Source organism: Vidua macroura, chromosome 7, assembly GCF_024509145.1.
Source record: "Vidua macroura isolate BioBank_ID:100142 chromosome 7, ASM2450914v1, whole genome shotgun sequence".
Lineage (NCBI taxonomy): Eukaryota > Metazoa > Chordata > Aves > Passeriformes > Viduidae > Vidua > Vidua macroura.
In genome coordinates, this window is record NC_071577.1 from 19694625 (window position 1) to 19707664 (window position 13040).

The 13040-nt window shown below is 44.9% G+C and overlaps 1 protein-coding gene across 3 annotated transcripts in view; it reads left to right on the top strand.

The window, feature by feature from the left end:
• The first annotated feature begins 3355 nt into the window (after positions 1 to 3355).
• SP3 (Sp3 transcription factor) overlaps positions 3356 to 13040 on the top strand; it is a 35276-nt gene continuing 25591 nt past the window's right edge. The window contains exons 1-3 of one of the 3 annotated variants that reach the window (XM_053982264.1): positions 3356 to 3693; positions 4675 to 4799; positions 4974 to 5090. In XM_053982264.1, the coding sequence (XP_053838239.1) occupies positions 3405 to 3693; positions 4675 to 4799; positions 4974 to 5090 (531 nt within the window). In that variant the 5' untranslated portion in view covers positions 3356 to 3404. Of the gene's footprint in view, positions 3694 to 4068; positions 4338 to 4674; positions 4800 to 4973; positions 5091 to 13040 lie in introns of those variants that run through there. The other 2 variants (XM_053982265.1, XM_053982266.1) reach the window with 2 other exon arrangements.

The following is a 13040-nucleotide window of genomic DNA, read 5'->3' on the forward strand; positions in this document are numbered from 1 at the left end:
GCTCAGCTTCTGGGTAGACCACACCTACTGCTAAAGCCTGCTCCCCCACAGCAAATTTTTTGTTCTTGTAGCCAGAAGAACAGGGAGGTACTTTCTGGAGGATGATGACACAATGCCAGCCAATACTCTTCTCTAACCACTGCTGATTTTATACTGGCAAGGGCTCATTTCTCTATTTGATGAACTCTAGTCACACAACAATCTCAACTACTAAGTGCTGACTCACAAAACCTCACAGGTCACCTTCCTGTCAGTCCTGCCTGTGGCCCTATGTAAAGATGACCCAATATTCTTAAGCAAATGGACCCATACAGGATGTAGAAATTAAGAGTGCAGTATCCAGGACTGGTAGCTACACTCTTATTCATGTCTCCTAAGACTTAAACAAATTGCAAAAGCAGGCTGAAATTCAGAATGAAGCTGAATTCTAGGAAGTTTAAGAGGTCTGATTCAAAACCTTGTCATTTTCTTGGGTATTGTAGTACCATGCAAATGTTTAGCACTTAGGAAAACATACGGCTTTCCAGATTCTACTGAAATATTAAACAGATTGAACTAAAACAGAAGAAGGTATCTCAAATTTAAAAAGATACCTCTCCTGAATAGTTAGGGTTTTTGGTGTTCTAATTATTTCCTGAGGTATGAGATTTACAGATAATCCTGCTTGTTGTCCTTCCAGTAAAGGACAAGTTTTAAGGTAGACTATTGAATGGAATCCTTACTGGTTCTTCATAGACATTTCAGACCCAGCCTTTCAAACTGAAGTGAGCCTGAATTTTCCTGGTGTTACATTCTGTCACAGCAGAATGCATTCCTGTCCGTCTTGTCCAGTTGCATTCTAGGCTTCAGCATGGCAAAACCACCACTCAACAGAGGAGTGAAGTACCACAGCTGTGAAAACTGAACTGGACCACATACCCACAAACATTCAATAATAGAATTCTTTAAAGAAATGCAGGGCTACCCACAGCAGGGATCACTAAAGACAGAAATAACATGTCACAGCTCAGAAATTTTGAAGGACTGTAGAAACAGAAAAGCTGCTTCCAGGTATAGCAGACACTGTGCTGGATGGAAGTTGTGTTAAGACAGAGCACTTTCTTCTGAATTTGTACTGAACTGACACCAAGACTGAGCACCAAGACTTAAACCAGTGACATATAAGTTACAGTGGACAAATACAGCATTGAGCTTACAACTGAAATACATGGCTGGTATCAAGTTTTAGCGTTCTTTCCAAGTTGCATCTTGTTTCAACTGTCAAAACAAATTTCATCAGAAGCTGGTAGACATTGTTTCTTCTTCCATATTCTTTTGCTACTTACCCCAAAGGCTGCATCTCAGCTCTGAAACTGCTGCATTTTGGTATCTGGTAGAAGCATTCTTAGTATTTATAGAGCAGTATTACTTTCTCTGTATATACACAGCTCAAATTACAACACATAATTTTCAGCAAATTGATCGAGAATTCATCCCAGGATCTGCCTAGAAGTAGGAGACTAGGAAAAGGTGGTCCTCTGCTAGTGTTAAGCCTGATTACATCTGAGTTTTATAGTACTGGAAAACTCTTTTATATATAAACTCAGTGCCACTACTGGTATGTTAAATCTTCCTGTCTTAAAGCCCTGCAGTTATGTCCCAAGCCTGCAATAAGATCCATGTAGATAAACTATATTGACAATATCCCCCTTAAGTCAGACAGCTCTCAACATGCATCCACCCAGCTGTAGAAGAACAACTTTCATACTTAGATTGAGTCCCAGACAGCATAATCTTCCTAAAGAAAAATGTCATTGATAGTATTTGGTAAAACCCTGCTAAATAGCAAGGTCTACTTTTTCAATATAATTTTCCCTGTCACAGCATCTCAACAGAAATTATTTCTCTTTTACATCGGTCTTTAAATGAACAGCTCAGTTACTGAAAATCTAAAGTAATCAGTAATAGTTCTGGTTCCAGGATGAAACTCTCATACTTTTCACTAGCAACTTCTGATATTGCCAAACAAATTCCAAGTTCTATACTAGCTGTAGAAGTCTTTTTTTTTTTAATACTGCAATAGGCAATTTTGCATTTTGATTTTCTTCCTGAAATGTCCTTATGTATGTACACGGATGGGTTTTTAAAGGTTGTGTGTATTAGCTTTCACTGGCTAAGAATTATTTCCGACACATTTTTAAAGAACACTGACTTCTGTTCCTAGTTACAACTTTTGCTTATAAAAATAAAAAATACAAATTGCAAAAAAAACTTCTTTGTGGCTGTGTTATCTACCTTGCTAACAACTAATTCTAAAGTAGAATTACAATAGACTATGTAAATAAATACAGACATTTAAGAAACAGAAGGGTTTGGTTGGCTTTTTTTAACTACCTTGGCAAAAATGAATTATGACAAAAAGATTGGGGATTAATTTACAACTTACTAAGCACAAGTAAGTTGGTTAGAAGAAAGACTAAACATCACACAGTAAGAACTATCTTCATCCATCATAACTTCCTGATATTAAATTCACATTTTCTGAGTGCATTTTATCCTGTTCTGTAGTAGTTTCCGAGTTAAGCTTGGGCAGTTACTGCAAGGTCATAGTGCTGGGAGTGATTAAAAAGCACTCTTTATTCTCTGTTCAGAGAGGCTGTTGAAAATCCTGACCATATTTCTGAGTCTCCTAGTTACTAACTTGGCCCTGAGTTTATCTCGGGAGCCTGGGACTCCACACACTCAGCCCACCTGTGGACATATGAGACTGTGCTCACTCTATCTCCCAGTTAATCCTCAGTTCTAATTACATTAAAGATTGTAACAAGAAAGTAGGTTTGAGGTTTTTGGCCTCATTCAGACTCCTTGGAACACCACACTAGGGATAACCATGAGTAATTCTTTGGGAGAATTTGCTAAGGGTCAAAATCAGTGCCTAAACCTACATACTGTCCTATGACCCTGAACACGCACTCAGATGTGACGGAAGGCCAAGCCCAAATTGTTCCCCTTTACAGGAACCCTTCACAAGCTAAGTGGTGTTACAGAGAAACAGGCCCCACTAATAATCATTCCTGTATCATCATATACTTATGTAACGTTTTATACATATTTCCTGTCTTAGTTTAACAATCAGAGAGCTCCCAGTTTCCTTTGTGTTGCGTAACGCGAGACACCGACATGCAAACTGACGTTGAGGGGAATCTTATTAATTCTCCTTAACACGATGAAAATAAAGCCTGCTGGTACAAATGCTTGCTCCGTGCCAAGGCTGGGGTGTCCAGCTCACGGCAGGTACTCCCGTGTCGCGTTGAAATCGAACTCGTGGCCTTATCCGGGACGGGTTTTGTTCTCTGCATTACAGACAGTGGAAGTTTTCGGTTCGCCCGCCCGGCTCAGGCAGGTGCGAGCCCGCCGCAGCGCTTATGCAACGGCGGCACGGCGGGGTCGCCCCGCTGAGGCGGGCGCTGCTCCCGGCGCTGACCCAGGCGCCCGGTCCCGCAGGGGGGCGGTCAGTGGCAGCGCCCGCCCGGGCCCGACCGGCTCCCCTGGGGCCGCCGCGCCGACATCTTAGCGCCGGAGGGACAAAGCGTGGCGGCGCTGTCCGTCGGCCGGGCGCTGCCCGGCCGCCGCGGCTGTCGCCAGCCGTGAGTGACAGCCCCGGCGGGGAGAACTCGAAAGATCGCAGCCCTGGCCCGGCGCCCCCCGGGCACGGTAGTGGCGGAGGCGCGGGGGGGGGAGGAGGGGGGCTGGAGGGATAGCGCCACCGCCGCGCAGCTGTGCCTATGCGCTGACCCCCGCGGGCGATCGGGCCCCGCCGTGTCAGGGGAGCGCGCCGGCGGTGCCGCCTCCCGGGACGGCAAGTCTCTGGCCGGCGCGGGCCGCGGCCTCCCGGCGGGTCCCGCTCATTGTTCCCCGCACTAGCCCTGGCAAACAGGAAGCCGCCCCGGCATGGGGCGCCCCCCCCCCGCCCCCGGCGGGTGACTGGCAGCCCGGGCGGCCCGTGCGAGCGGCGGCGGCGGCGCGGCGCAGCCAATGACAGCGCGCGCGCGCGGGCGTGGGCGGGAGTTCCGGGCTGGCAGGCGGGCGGGCGGGCGGCGGTGTCGGCCGGGCCCCCTCTCCCGCGGCAAGCCCCACCTTTCGGCTTTCCCGCACCGTCAATCAAAATAGGAAAAAAAACCCGGAGTAGGCTCGGGCCGCCGCCGCCGCTTCAGCCCGCCGTGAGCACAATAAGCATGTCCCCGGCGGCAGCCGCCTAGCCCCAGCCAGCAGGGCCTGTGTGCGAGCCAGCCAGCCTGCCTGCCTGCCTCCCGCCCAGCCAGCCAGCCAGCCGGCCGCTCCCACTCACACCATGACCGGTACGTACGCACCGACCGAGCCGCCCCGGGGGCTCCCCGCTCCTGCTCCGGCCCTGCGCGTCCCCGCTCCGGCCCCGGAGCGTCCGTGTGCGAGCGAGGCGAGAGCGGCACTGAGAGCAGCAGCAGGAGGAGCAGGGGGAGGAGGGAGAAGAGGGGCAGGGGCAGCAGCACGGGGAGGAGGAGGAGGAGGAGGAGGAGGGCTCCGTGCGGGAGGGCGGGGGGAGCGCTGGGGTTAGGGGGGGGGGGGAGAGGGAGGGAGGAAGGGAGGGAGGGAGAGGGAGGGGGGTGATCGCTCCCGTCAGTGACTCTCCCCTCCCCCTCCCCGCTGTGCCCGCAGCTCCCGAGAAGCCCGTGAAACAAGAGGAAATGGCTGCCTTAGACGTGGACAGCAGCAGCCACAGCGAATATCTCCAGCACGGCAACGGCGCCGCCTCGGCCTCCGCCGGGGCGGCCGCCCCCCAGGTGAGCGCAGGCCCGGCTGGGCCCCTTCCCCCCCTCCCCCGGGTGACACGTTGTGAGCGGGTGCGGAGCCGGTGCCGCCGCCGCTTCCTGTGTGCGCGTCTGCGAGGAGCCCGGTCGCTGTCCCGCACTAACCGCCACCCCCCTTCTCTCCCTGAACCCGCCCATTGTGGGTAGGACGCGCAGCCGTCACCGCTCGCTCTGCTGGCGGCCACCTGCAGCAAGATCGGCCCGCCGTCGCCGGAGGAGGATGAGGCCGCCGCCGCCGCCGCTGCCTCTCACTCTGCCGGAGCGGTGAGTGCCCGCCCCGCCGCTCTCGCACGGCCTGCCGGGGGGAGAGACAGCACAGCCAGCCCGCCCGCCCGGGGGGAGGGACGGGACACACGGCACTGCCCGCCCGGGGGGAGGGACGATAGCAGGGCCGACCTGCCAGGAGAGGGGTCCCCGGGCTCCCCTGCCTCTCCAGGAGGAGCCGGGCTCCCGGGAGGAGGAGGGAGCCAAGCTCCCCCCTCCCCCGCCATTGGGAGCGGCGTCTTCATTTACTTTCAAAAACGGGGGGAGGCGGGAAGCCTCCCTCCCCCGACACTGGCACCGGAACGGCTCGCTCGGAACCCGGAGAGGCTGGGAGGCATCTCACCTCCACCTGAGCGCGCCCCCGGTATCCTCGCTAGGCTGTCAGCCTGGAACCGCGCAGCCAGGCAGGAGCACAAAATGAAGGCTGGCTGTAGGGAAGGATGTAGTGAAGTAAAATGGCTGTTTAGAAGCGAACGCGGTGGTGGAAAGCTGCTTCCTGTATCGCGCTGTTTTTCTAAGGAGAGTTATCATGCGGTTCCTTGTAGCATTTTCTGTCCTTATCTCTCATGCGCCGTTGCCTCTGAAAGGAGCCTTGATGACCTCGGGACCTGGTGTGATGAGATGGATCTTGCACACTAGAAACATATTCTTGCTGAAGCTAGTTTAACAATCGCCATAACAAAATCCTAGTGAAAACTCGTGCTCCTTAATTGGTGTAGCTAAATCTCGTGTTGACATATGCTCATAAAATTCAAAGCGATGATGCATTTTTAAATAACTGATACCTAAAAATATTTGTATATTAAAAGAGAGTTCCAAAATACCTTCTAAGATGACATGATGTAATTTTTTGGCCTTGGTCCTTGGAAAATTGCACATATTACCTCTAATTCTTTTTTTACAAAACCATCTTTAAAATTAGAAAAAAATGGGCCGTTTTCTTTTTCTTCTTTTAAAGCAAGTCTTGTTTTCTAAAGTTGCTGTACAACAGCCTTGTATGGTGTTAGGATTTTGCAAACAGGAAGAAAAACTGCAGAGCATTGTACTGGTGGATGAAGTGGCTTTGTCAAGCTTTTAATAAATGTCAAAGTGTTAGTGATAGAAGTTTCTGAATACTTGTTAAACTTTAAAATACTTTTCATCTGTACATTACAGCTTACTTTACATAAAGGGAAGCTGAAGCAAAATAGCTGTCTGAGGTCATACAGTAGGCTGTAGACTAATGACAGAGCTCGAAAATATATTAAGATTCCGACCCTTTTCAAACATCCTTTCTGCCAGACCTATTTATTTGCTCAAGCAAATAAATAAAAATCTTTCTGGATGTTTTAAAGTGCCTGATAGCTCTAAGATTTGTTTCATAGTACTGGATGCATACAGTGCTGAAGAGCATAAACATACTGAGAAACAGATGATGCTTAAATGATTGCTTGCTTTCTTATATCCACCTCTAAGGTTGTTCTCATTGTACAGCATGAATTGTGCATCTTGGGGACGGATTAATTGATTAGGATGAGCAGTAGGTCTGACAGGATACTAGAATGCTGGTGCAGGACAAATGGTTTCTGGCAGTTCAAAATGGGCAAAACAGTTTTGATGTGGTACTCCTTTACTCCTATTAAGTTAATATATTGTTGTGTTAATGTTTAAGAGGCTTTTCAAGGGAAGCCAAAATCTTAGTTAAAACCCTAAATGAATATAAGCTCACTCACTACTTTCCATAAATGCAGATAGGCCCTTCCTACATATCTTCTGTGAGTTAGGTTATAGCATTCTGGTAATTTTTACACTCCTACAACCTAACTCTTGAATGATTCAGAATATTTTGGGTGGAAACTAAATATAAATTGAAGGAGATGCCTAACAGTAGCTGAACTAGACACTGGAGTTAATTAATATGACATTAATGAAGAGAGTGGAGGGACTAAAGGCCCTGAAATACATTCCTTGTGAAGAAGAGAAGAATGAAAGAGATTTAGTGCAATAAAGAGTCTTTTTTTTCTGGTCCTCTGTGTTTATCATATTGGAGGGTGGAAGAAGAAAGAAGCTGAAAGGTCTTACATTGTAGGTACCTCATAAGTTGTATGGAAAATGAAAATCTATATGCACAGACGGACATAATTGTCTTTCTGCAGTTTGTGATGCTCATCTCTTTCCCAGGAGTAAAAGCTCAAGCAGTTTGAGACTTGTGCATGGGTGATGGTGCCTAATGTAGCAGTAGGAGGGCAGCTCTTTCCTGTTACATTCTATACCTGGACTGCAGTTCTGACTGCTGAACATCTGGTAGAACTCTCAATCCACACAAATGGATAGCAGAAGTCAATCTAGGTATTTCCGCTTAGAAGTGCTTGAAGAGCCTGCACGTCAATGGATAGCGGTGCTGTTGTTTCAGGGTTGTTTTGTTACTGTTTTACTGACATTTGCTTGGTAGGAACTAGCAGGGTTGGAGCCAGCATGCTGGGTTAGCATACTGCTTTCCTGGCTGAAATGGTATGCTGCAGCTGCTCCCCAAGAGACCAGCAGTATGATTTAAAAGCAACAGCAACACTCCCATAGGAATGCAGGGAATATTGCGTGTCTGGGATTTGGGGAAGAGCTGGAGCAAATGTGATTGTGTTTGTAACGATCTAGCTGGCCCTGCTTTGAGCCCAGGGGTTGGACCAGGTGACCTTCAGAGGTCGTTTCCAGCTGAAATTATCCTATGATTCTGTATCGGTATCTGAGTCCAGGCATACTGTTTGAATGGACATTGCTGTAAGACCACTGAAAGGATTAGTGAGGAAGTAAAAAGACTAATGAAAATAGCAGCTGCTTGTAATAAAAAGCAAATGAAATAGGCAATTGACAGAACTAAACTCAACCCTCTTCTCCTTTCCATCCTGTCAGTGACCTGGCAGGTTGTCTTTAGACAGCAAGGTTTTCAGCTTGGCTGATGATTCTGGTTGGAACTATATTTCTTTTTTGATGAGAGGCACTAGCAGGCATTGCTGCTGATCTTGTCTTTGTGCATTGATGAAGATTGCAGTCTTTCAGCTTTGACACAGTGATTTACTCTGCCTAATGATCAACCAACGCCAGTATGTTGCCTGATGGTGTTTGATATTAATGTAGATGGCCTTGAGTTTGTGGCTTGCTTACCTGAGCATCTTTTCCTTGGTTGCCATACTGCTACATCCATGGTTGGTTCAAACACTTGCTATGGGGACTTTGCCTTGAATATTGCTGCCTGCTGGTTTGTGTGAGAACCTTGCTGGGATGGTGTGTGCTACTGCCTCACCTTGAATGATGACTCATGTTTTGGCCTCTCAGGATGTCTGTCTTAGGAGTTAAAAATCTGAGAAGTTTTAGTTTGGGTCTTGCTTTTTCACTTTTTATCTTTGACTAATAATTCCACCTCAAAATTTCATATTTAGGATTCTTTTTCATTTAGTTATAAATACTCTAGTTTCATTCCAGTTTAAACCTCTGCAAAGATTTTAGCATTAGGTGAAAATGAGAAGCAAAGTAGAAGATGGTAAAGCAATGCATAAGGGAGGAAACAAAAGAGCAGACATATTTAGGTCAAGCACAGCCTTGATGGTCAGCTGTATGGTTGCAGCATGGTCAGACGATTGTTTAAGAAACTACAAAGCTGAGATAACCAGTTGTTTATGTTCTCTTACTTCATTGTAATGCAAAGCTAAAGGCTGTCTTGGAACTCTCATGCTCCCAAGGGCCATTCTTATGGTTTTGCTGGGTGGGACTGGATAGGTGAGGATAGGGTGCAAGACTGATGGGAGGTTGTGTGGGAGGTCTGGAAGGCGGGTGAATTGGGAAGAGTGGCAGGCTGGCTGAGAAAACTGTTGGCTCTGACAGCTGCCAAAGAATGGGAGCTGTCAGCGATGACTGCCCCAGCTGAGGTGTGTAGTTGCATCTTGTGTGAAGTGGGCTGCACTGATTCGCTAGTCTTAAAAAAAAAAAAACAAGGCTGGGAGGAATTTTTATATGATTTATTTGTGTTGTTGCTTACCAACAAGATATGGAAAACATTTGGACAGGTTAATAATTAACATATGTGGGGAATATGAGTATAATTTCTCTGCTGTAGGCAAAGCATTTCTGGGTATCTTGTACACGTAAAGGTTGGCGTGTTTTAAGACTGCTTTGGCATATCTTGAGCCTTAGAATTGAGTATCAGTGCTTCACAGAACTTAAAGGAAGTCTGGAATTCTAGTTGGTTTGTACCTCAGAAGATTAACTATCTGAGATGCACCTAGTTTAAACTCAGTTTAGGGGGAAATAGGAATAATGCTGACAGGATGGAGAAAGAGGAAGGCATTTTAAGTTTAATGTTTTCCACTAGGCAAAAATATGTCTGAATGCCATGTGTGTCAGAGTTAACCATACTGCTTGGTTTTCTGGCCTATTTTGAGGAAGTTCAGAATTATTCTGACATCCATTTTTGATTTTGTGGGTGATAAGATAGCTTCCTGATGCTAGGTTTCCTGATGTGAACAGATGCACCAGAACGTGTTCAGCCATTATAGAAAAGCCTGGAATTGTCTTGCTTCTCTCTGTTCTCTACTTTTGCAAAACAAAGAAGTTTCACTAGAATGTGATGGCTAACAGTGTATTTTTCCTAATGCTGTCAAGAACCTCACCTTTTGAAATGTTCTTTGGTTTTTGAATTCCAATTATGTCTTCCTAATACTGGATCAGAACCAAATGTTGAAGTTCTTTTAGAAGGCGCTTTAGGGATGTTCTTAAAAATTTTTGTTCTATTTCTCCTAATAGTTTTGGAGAAAGCAAGAAAATGTATGGTTTAAAACATTTCCATATTTAAAAATCGCATAGACAAAAAAGTTCTCTAATATTAAACATTAGCAAGAAGCCTAAGATTTCATAGAAAGTTGAAGCTGGTAATGATGTCTGGAGAATGCGTGGTCTGCCCCTCCTTGCTCAAAGTAGAGTCAGTAAGAGGAAGTTGTTCAGAGCTATGCCCAGTGGGTTTGAATACCTCCAAGGTTAGAGACTTCACGATCTTTCTGGGCAGCATGTTCCAGTGTTTGATAACCCACATTATATAAAAAAGAGGCTTTTTCTTATATTATGGGGGACAGAGTCAAAAGCCTGACTAATGTAGTGATAAAGAATATGTCTTGCCTAACCCCATCTACCAAGCTAGTTTTCTCATCATAGGGCATTGTGAGGTTAGTTATTTCAGCATTATTTCCCCTTCCTAAGTGTAGGCTGACTACTTCTGAACACTACTTTTGTTTTTTCCCCTCAAGATTATTTGAAGGTTAATTTTTTCAAGGTTGTTTTCAATGTTATTTGCTCCATTGTCTTCCCAAAGATCAAGCTGACTGATCCCAGGTCCTCTTTCTTCTCTTGATGATTTGATAGACCCCTCAGCACCTGAGTTGAAAACAGGAAGAAAACAAACCATTCCACAGAATGCTAGTTTGGCATGTAGTTACATTAAGATTCGTATGTATATATAGATTTAATAATTAATAAACAAAAGAGTTGCCTGTGATCTAGTTAAAAATGTCTCCTTGTTGCCATGTCTCGTTTCTTAGTACTTCAGCTTCCTTGTTTCTACTAAGGTCAGGGATATTGCATTGTCTTAATTTGGAAAAGTTCTGAACTTCTGCTGATCGATAACAAACTGTTGAAGTTTTGGCTCCAGTTGTCCATGTCAAGCAAAAAGATGTAGATATTCTTTAACTGAGATACAGTTAGATATATTTCACCAGATTGGAGTTTCTTTTAAAATAAGATTTTAAGCAGCCCCAGATAATACTTTTTTTTCCCCAAAATGCTCTTTGTTTTTCCAAACATTTGACTTGGGCAGAATTATTTCTCTAAATTGAGTGGCTTTATTGTCAGAGGGCTCAAACATGCAACAGAATTAATTTGTCTTAACAAACAGCTTTGTGTCAGCTGAACCACAGTAACTGATGTTGAACACGTTTTTAACCTATGGCAAATGCAAGATAGAATGTATTAGCTCATACTTTAATGAAAGAGTTGAAGCAAGTGCATTTTATCTTGTATTTGTAATGACCTAAGAATGCACAGATAGTTTACTGTAGCTTGGTAAACACATGGTATTATTAAACCCATGCATTAGAACCCTTACTCTTTCATAAAACAACAATTTGGATGAGGCAGTGTCCAATCTTCTTCATTATGTGTGTGATTTTTGAATGTTTAGGAGCTCATGACTCATCTTTCCACCTCTGGTTGTTTGGCTGATGCTTTTGCTCCAGGGCTAAATGCGGCAAAAGTGACTTTCTGAAAAGTGCAGTGAAAAGCAGTCCACCAGCACAGATAAGTGTTTGGTAGATTTTGACTGATGGCTAATGACATGTGCCCATTTGACATGTTGAGATGCAGGTGTCTACAACAGATACCAGCTCTTATAGGGGTCTTTCTCTGCTTTCCCCCTCTCCATTTTACTTTGGTGAAGCATATTTTATTTTTTATGAAGTCCTATCATTCAGTGTGGTTTAGATCACTTCTGAAAGGTATTTTATCTTCTGTCTTTCTCTTATCTCCTTCCACATTTGACTTAATGTTGCTGTAATTTTATCTAGATACATTGAACAAGACGATTACTAGATTTTTATTTATCATGGCTCACGATTCTTCAGGGATGAGACTTTTCTCTCAGAGACGTCTCTTTATTTTAGCTACTGGAAATTATACAAGGCTTGTTAAAGAATCAAAAGACAGGCTGAACAGTGGTTGTAGCTTTCACTCTTTGTTGGTACCTGGCCTTTCTTCAAGTGGACATACCATTTGATTTTAATTCATCTTACACCTTGTGTCAGCTACTCTCTTTGCTCCGTTCCTGTCTCTTTTTCTTGTTTCCTGATGCTGCTTCCAGTGAATTCACTGTTGCTTCCTGTTGTCTCCTCCTTGGCCGAGTATTGCTGAACTTTCCTCAGATCTTTGTCCCTTCCTCTTGAAACAGAGCCTTTGGTTTGAAACAGTCCAGCCTTCTCTTAAAGGAACAGCTGCCAAATAACTGCTGCCTGAGTATCAGTTGATAAGGAAACTATTGCTTTATCTCTACTCTCTAAATAATTTTCACGGATGGCTGAGACAGCAACCAAACTGGTGTATTTTGAATGTAAATCTCAGTAAGTGACTGGGCTGCAGATGTTGCTGCTCATGTATCAGTGGCAGAACTTCTGAGTTACTACAAAAGTGCTTAATTGCCTGAGGACATAAAGAATGGTTATTACTCTTTAGTTAGTAGGAAAAGAAGTCTTAAGAAATGTCTTCTTGTCTCAACAGACTTTGTGAAAGAACATAACAGTCAGTCTTGTTATGACAGGCTGATGACGACCATTTGAGATTAGAGATCATCCTCAAATACTCTTTACCATACTTTTTAGTACTAGCAGTTTTGATAGCTGCCAGATAGCTTCTTGAAAGCCTCACCCTCTTTTTGCTCCTCCCTCCACATGATTCAGCTGGTGGTGCCTGACACAGCCAGCTGTAAGAGCAATATGAATAACAGGCATTTTATGTTCATATCCTCATGCGTGGCTGCCCTGAACTTCTCCATGGACTGACAAGTGCATCTACTAAAAGATTGGCTCTGTTGTGCTAAAATCATTGCAGAGCAGATTTTGAGGGAAGATTTCACTGGATCATGAAAACGTGATATGTGTGCCCAACATGAAAATGCCAGTATGGAAATCGACATATGTTTTGGGAGAAGAATAAAGTAGGTCATTTCCATATCACTAAGGAGACAGGTTTCCCTTTGAAGTATTTCCGTGGAGGATATTACATATGAGTAGGCATAGACATGTTACTGCATATTAGATCAGTCCAGTTTAACCTAAGCTTTCAACATTTGCTTGTACATAGTTTTCAATCAGTGAGAAATTATATCAGACTTGTAATGGTTTATATTACTTTTCCTTTCTCTTTTGTTCTAATAGCTATCAG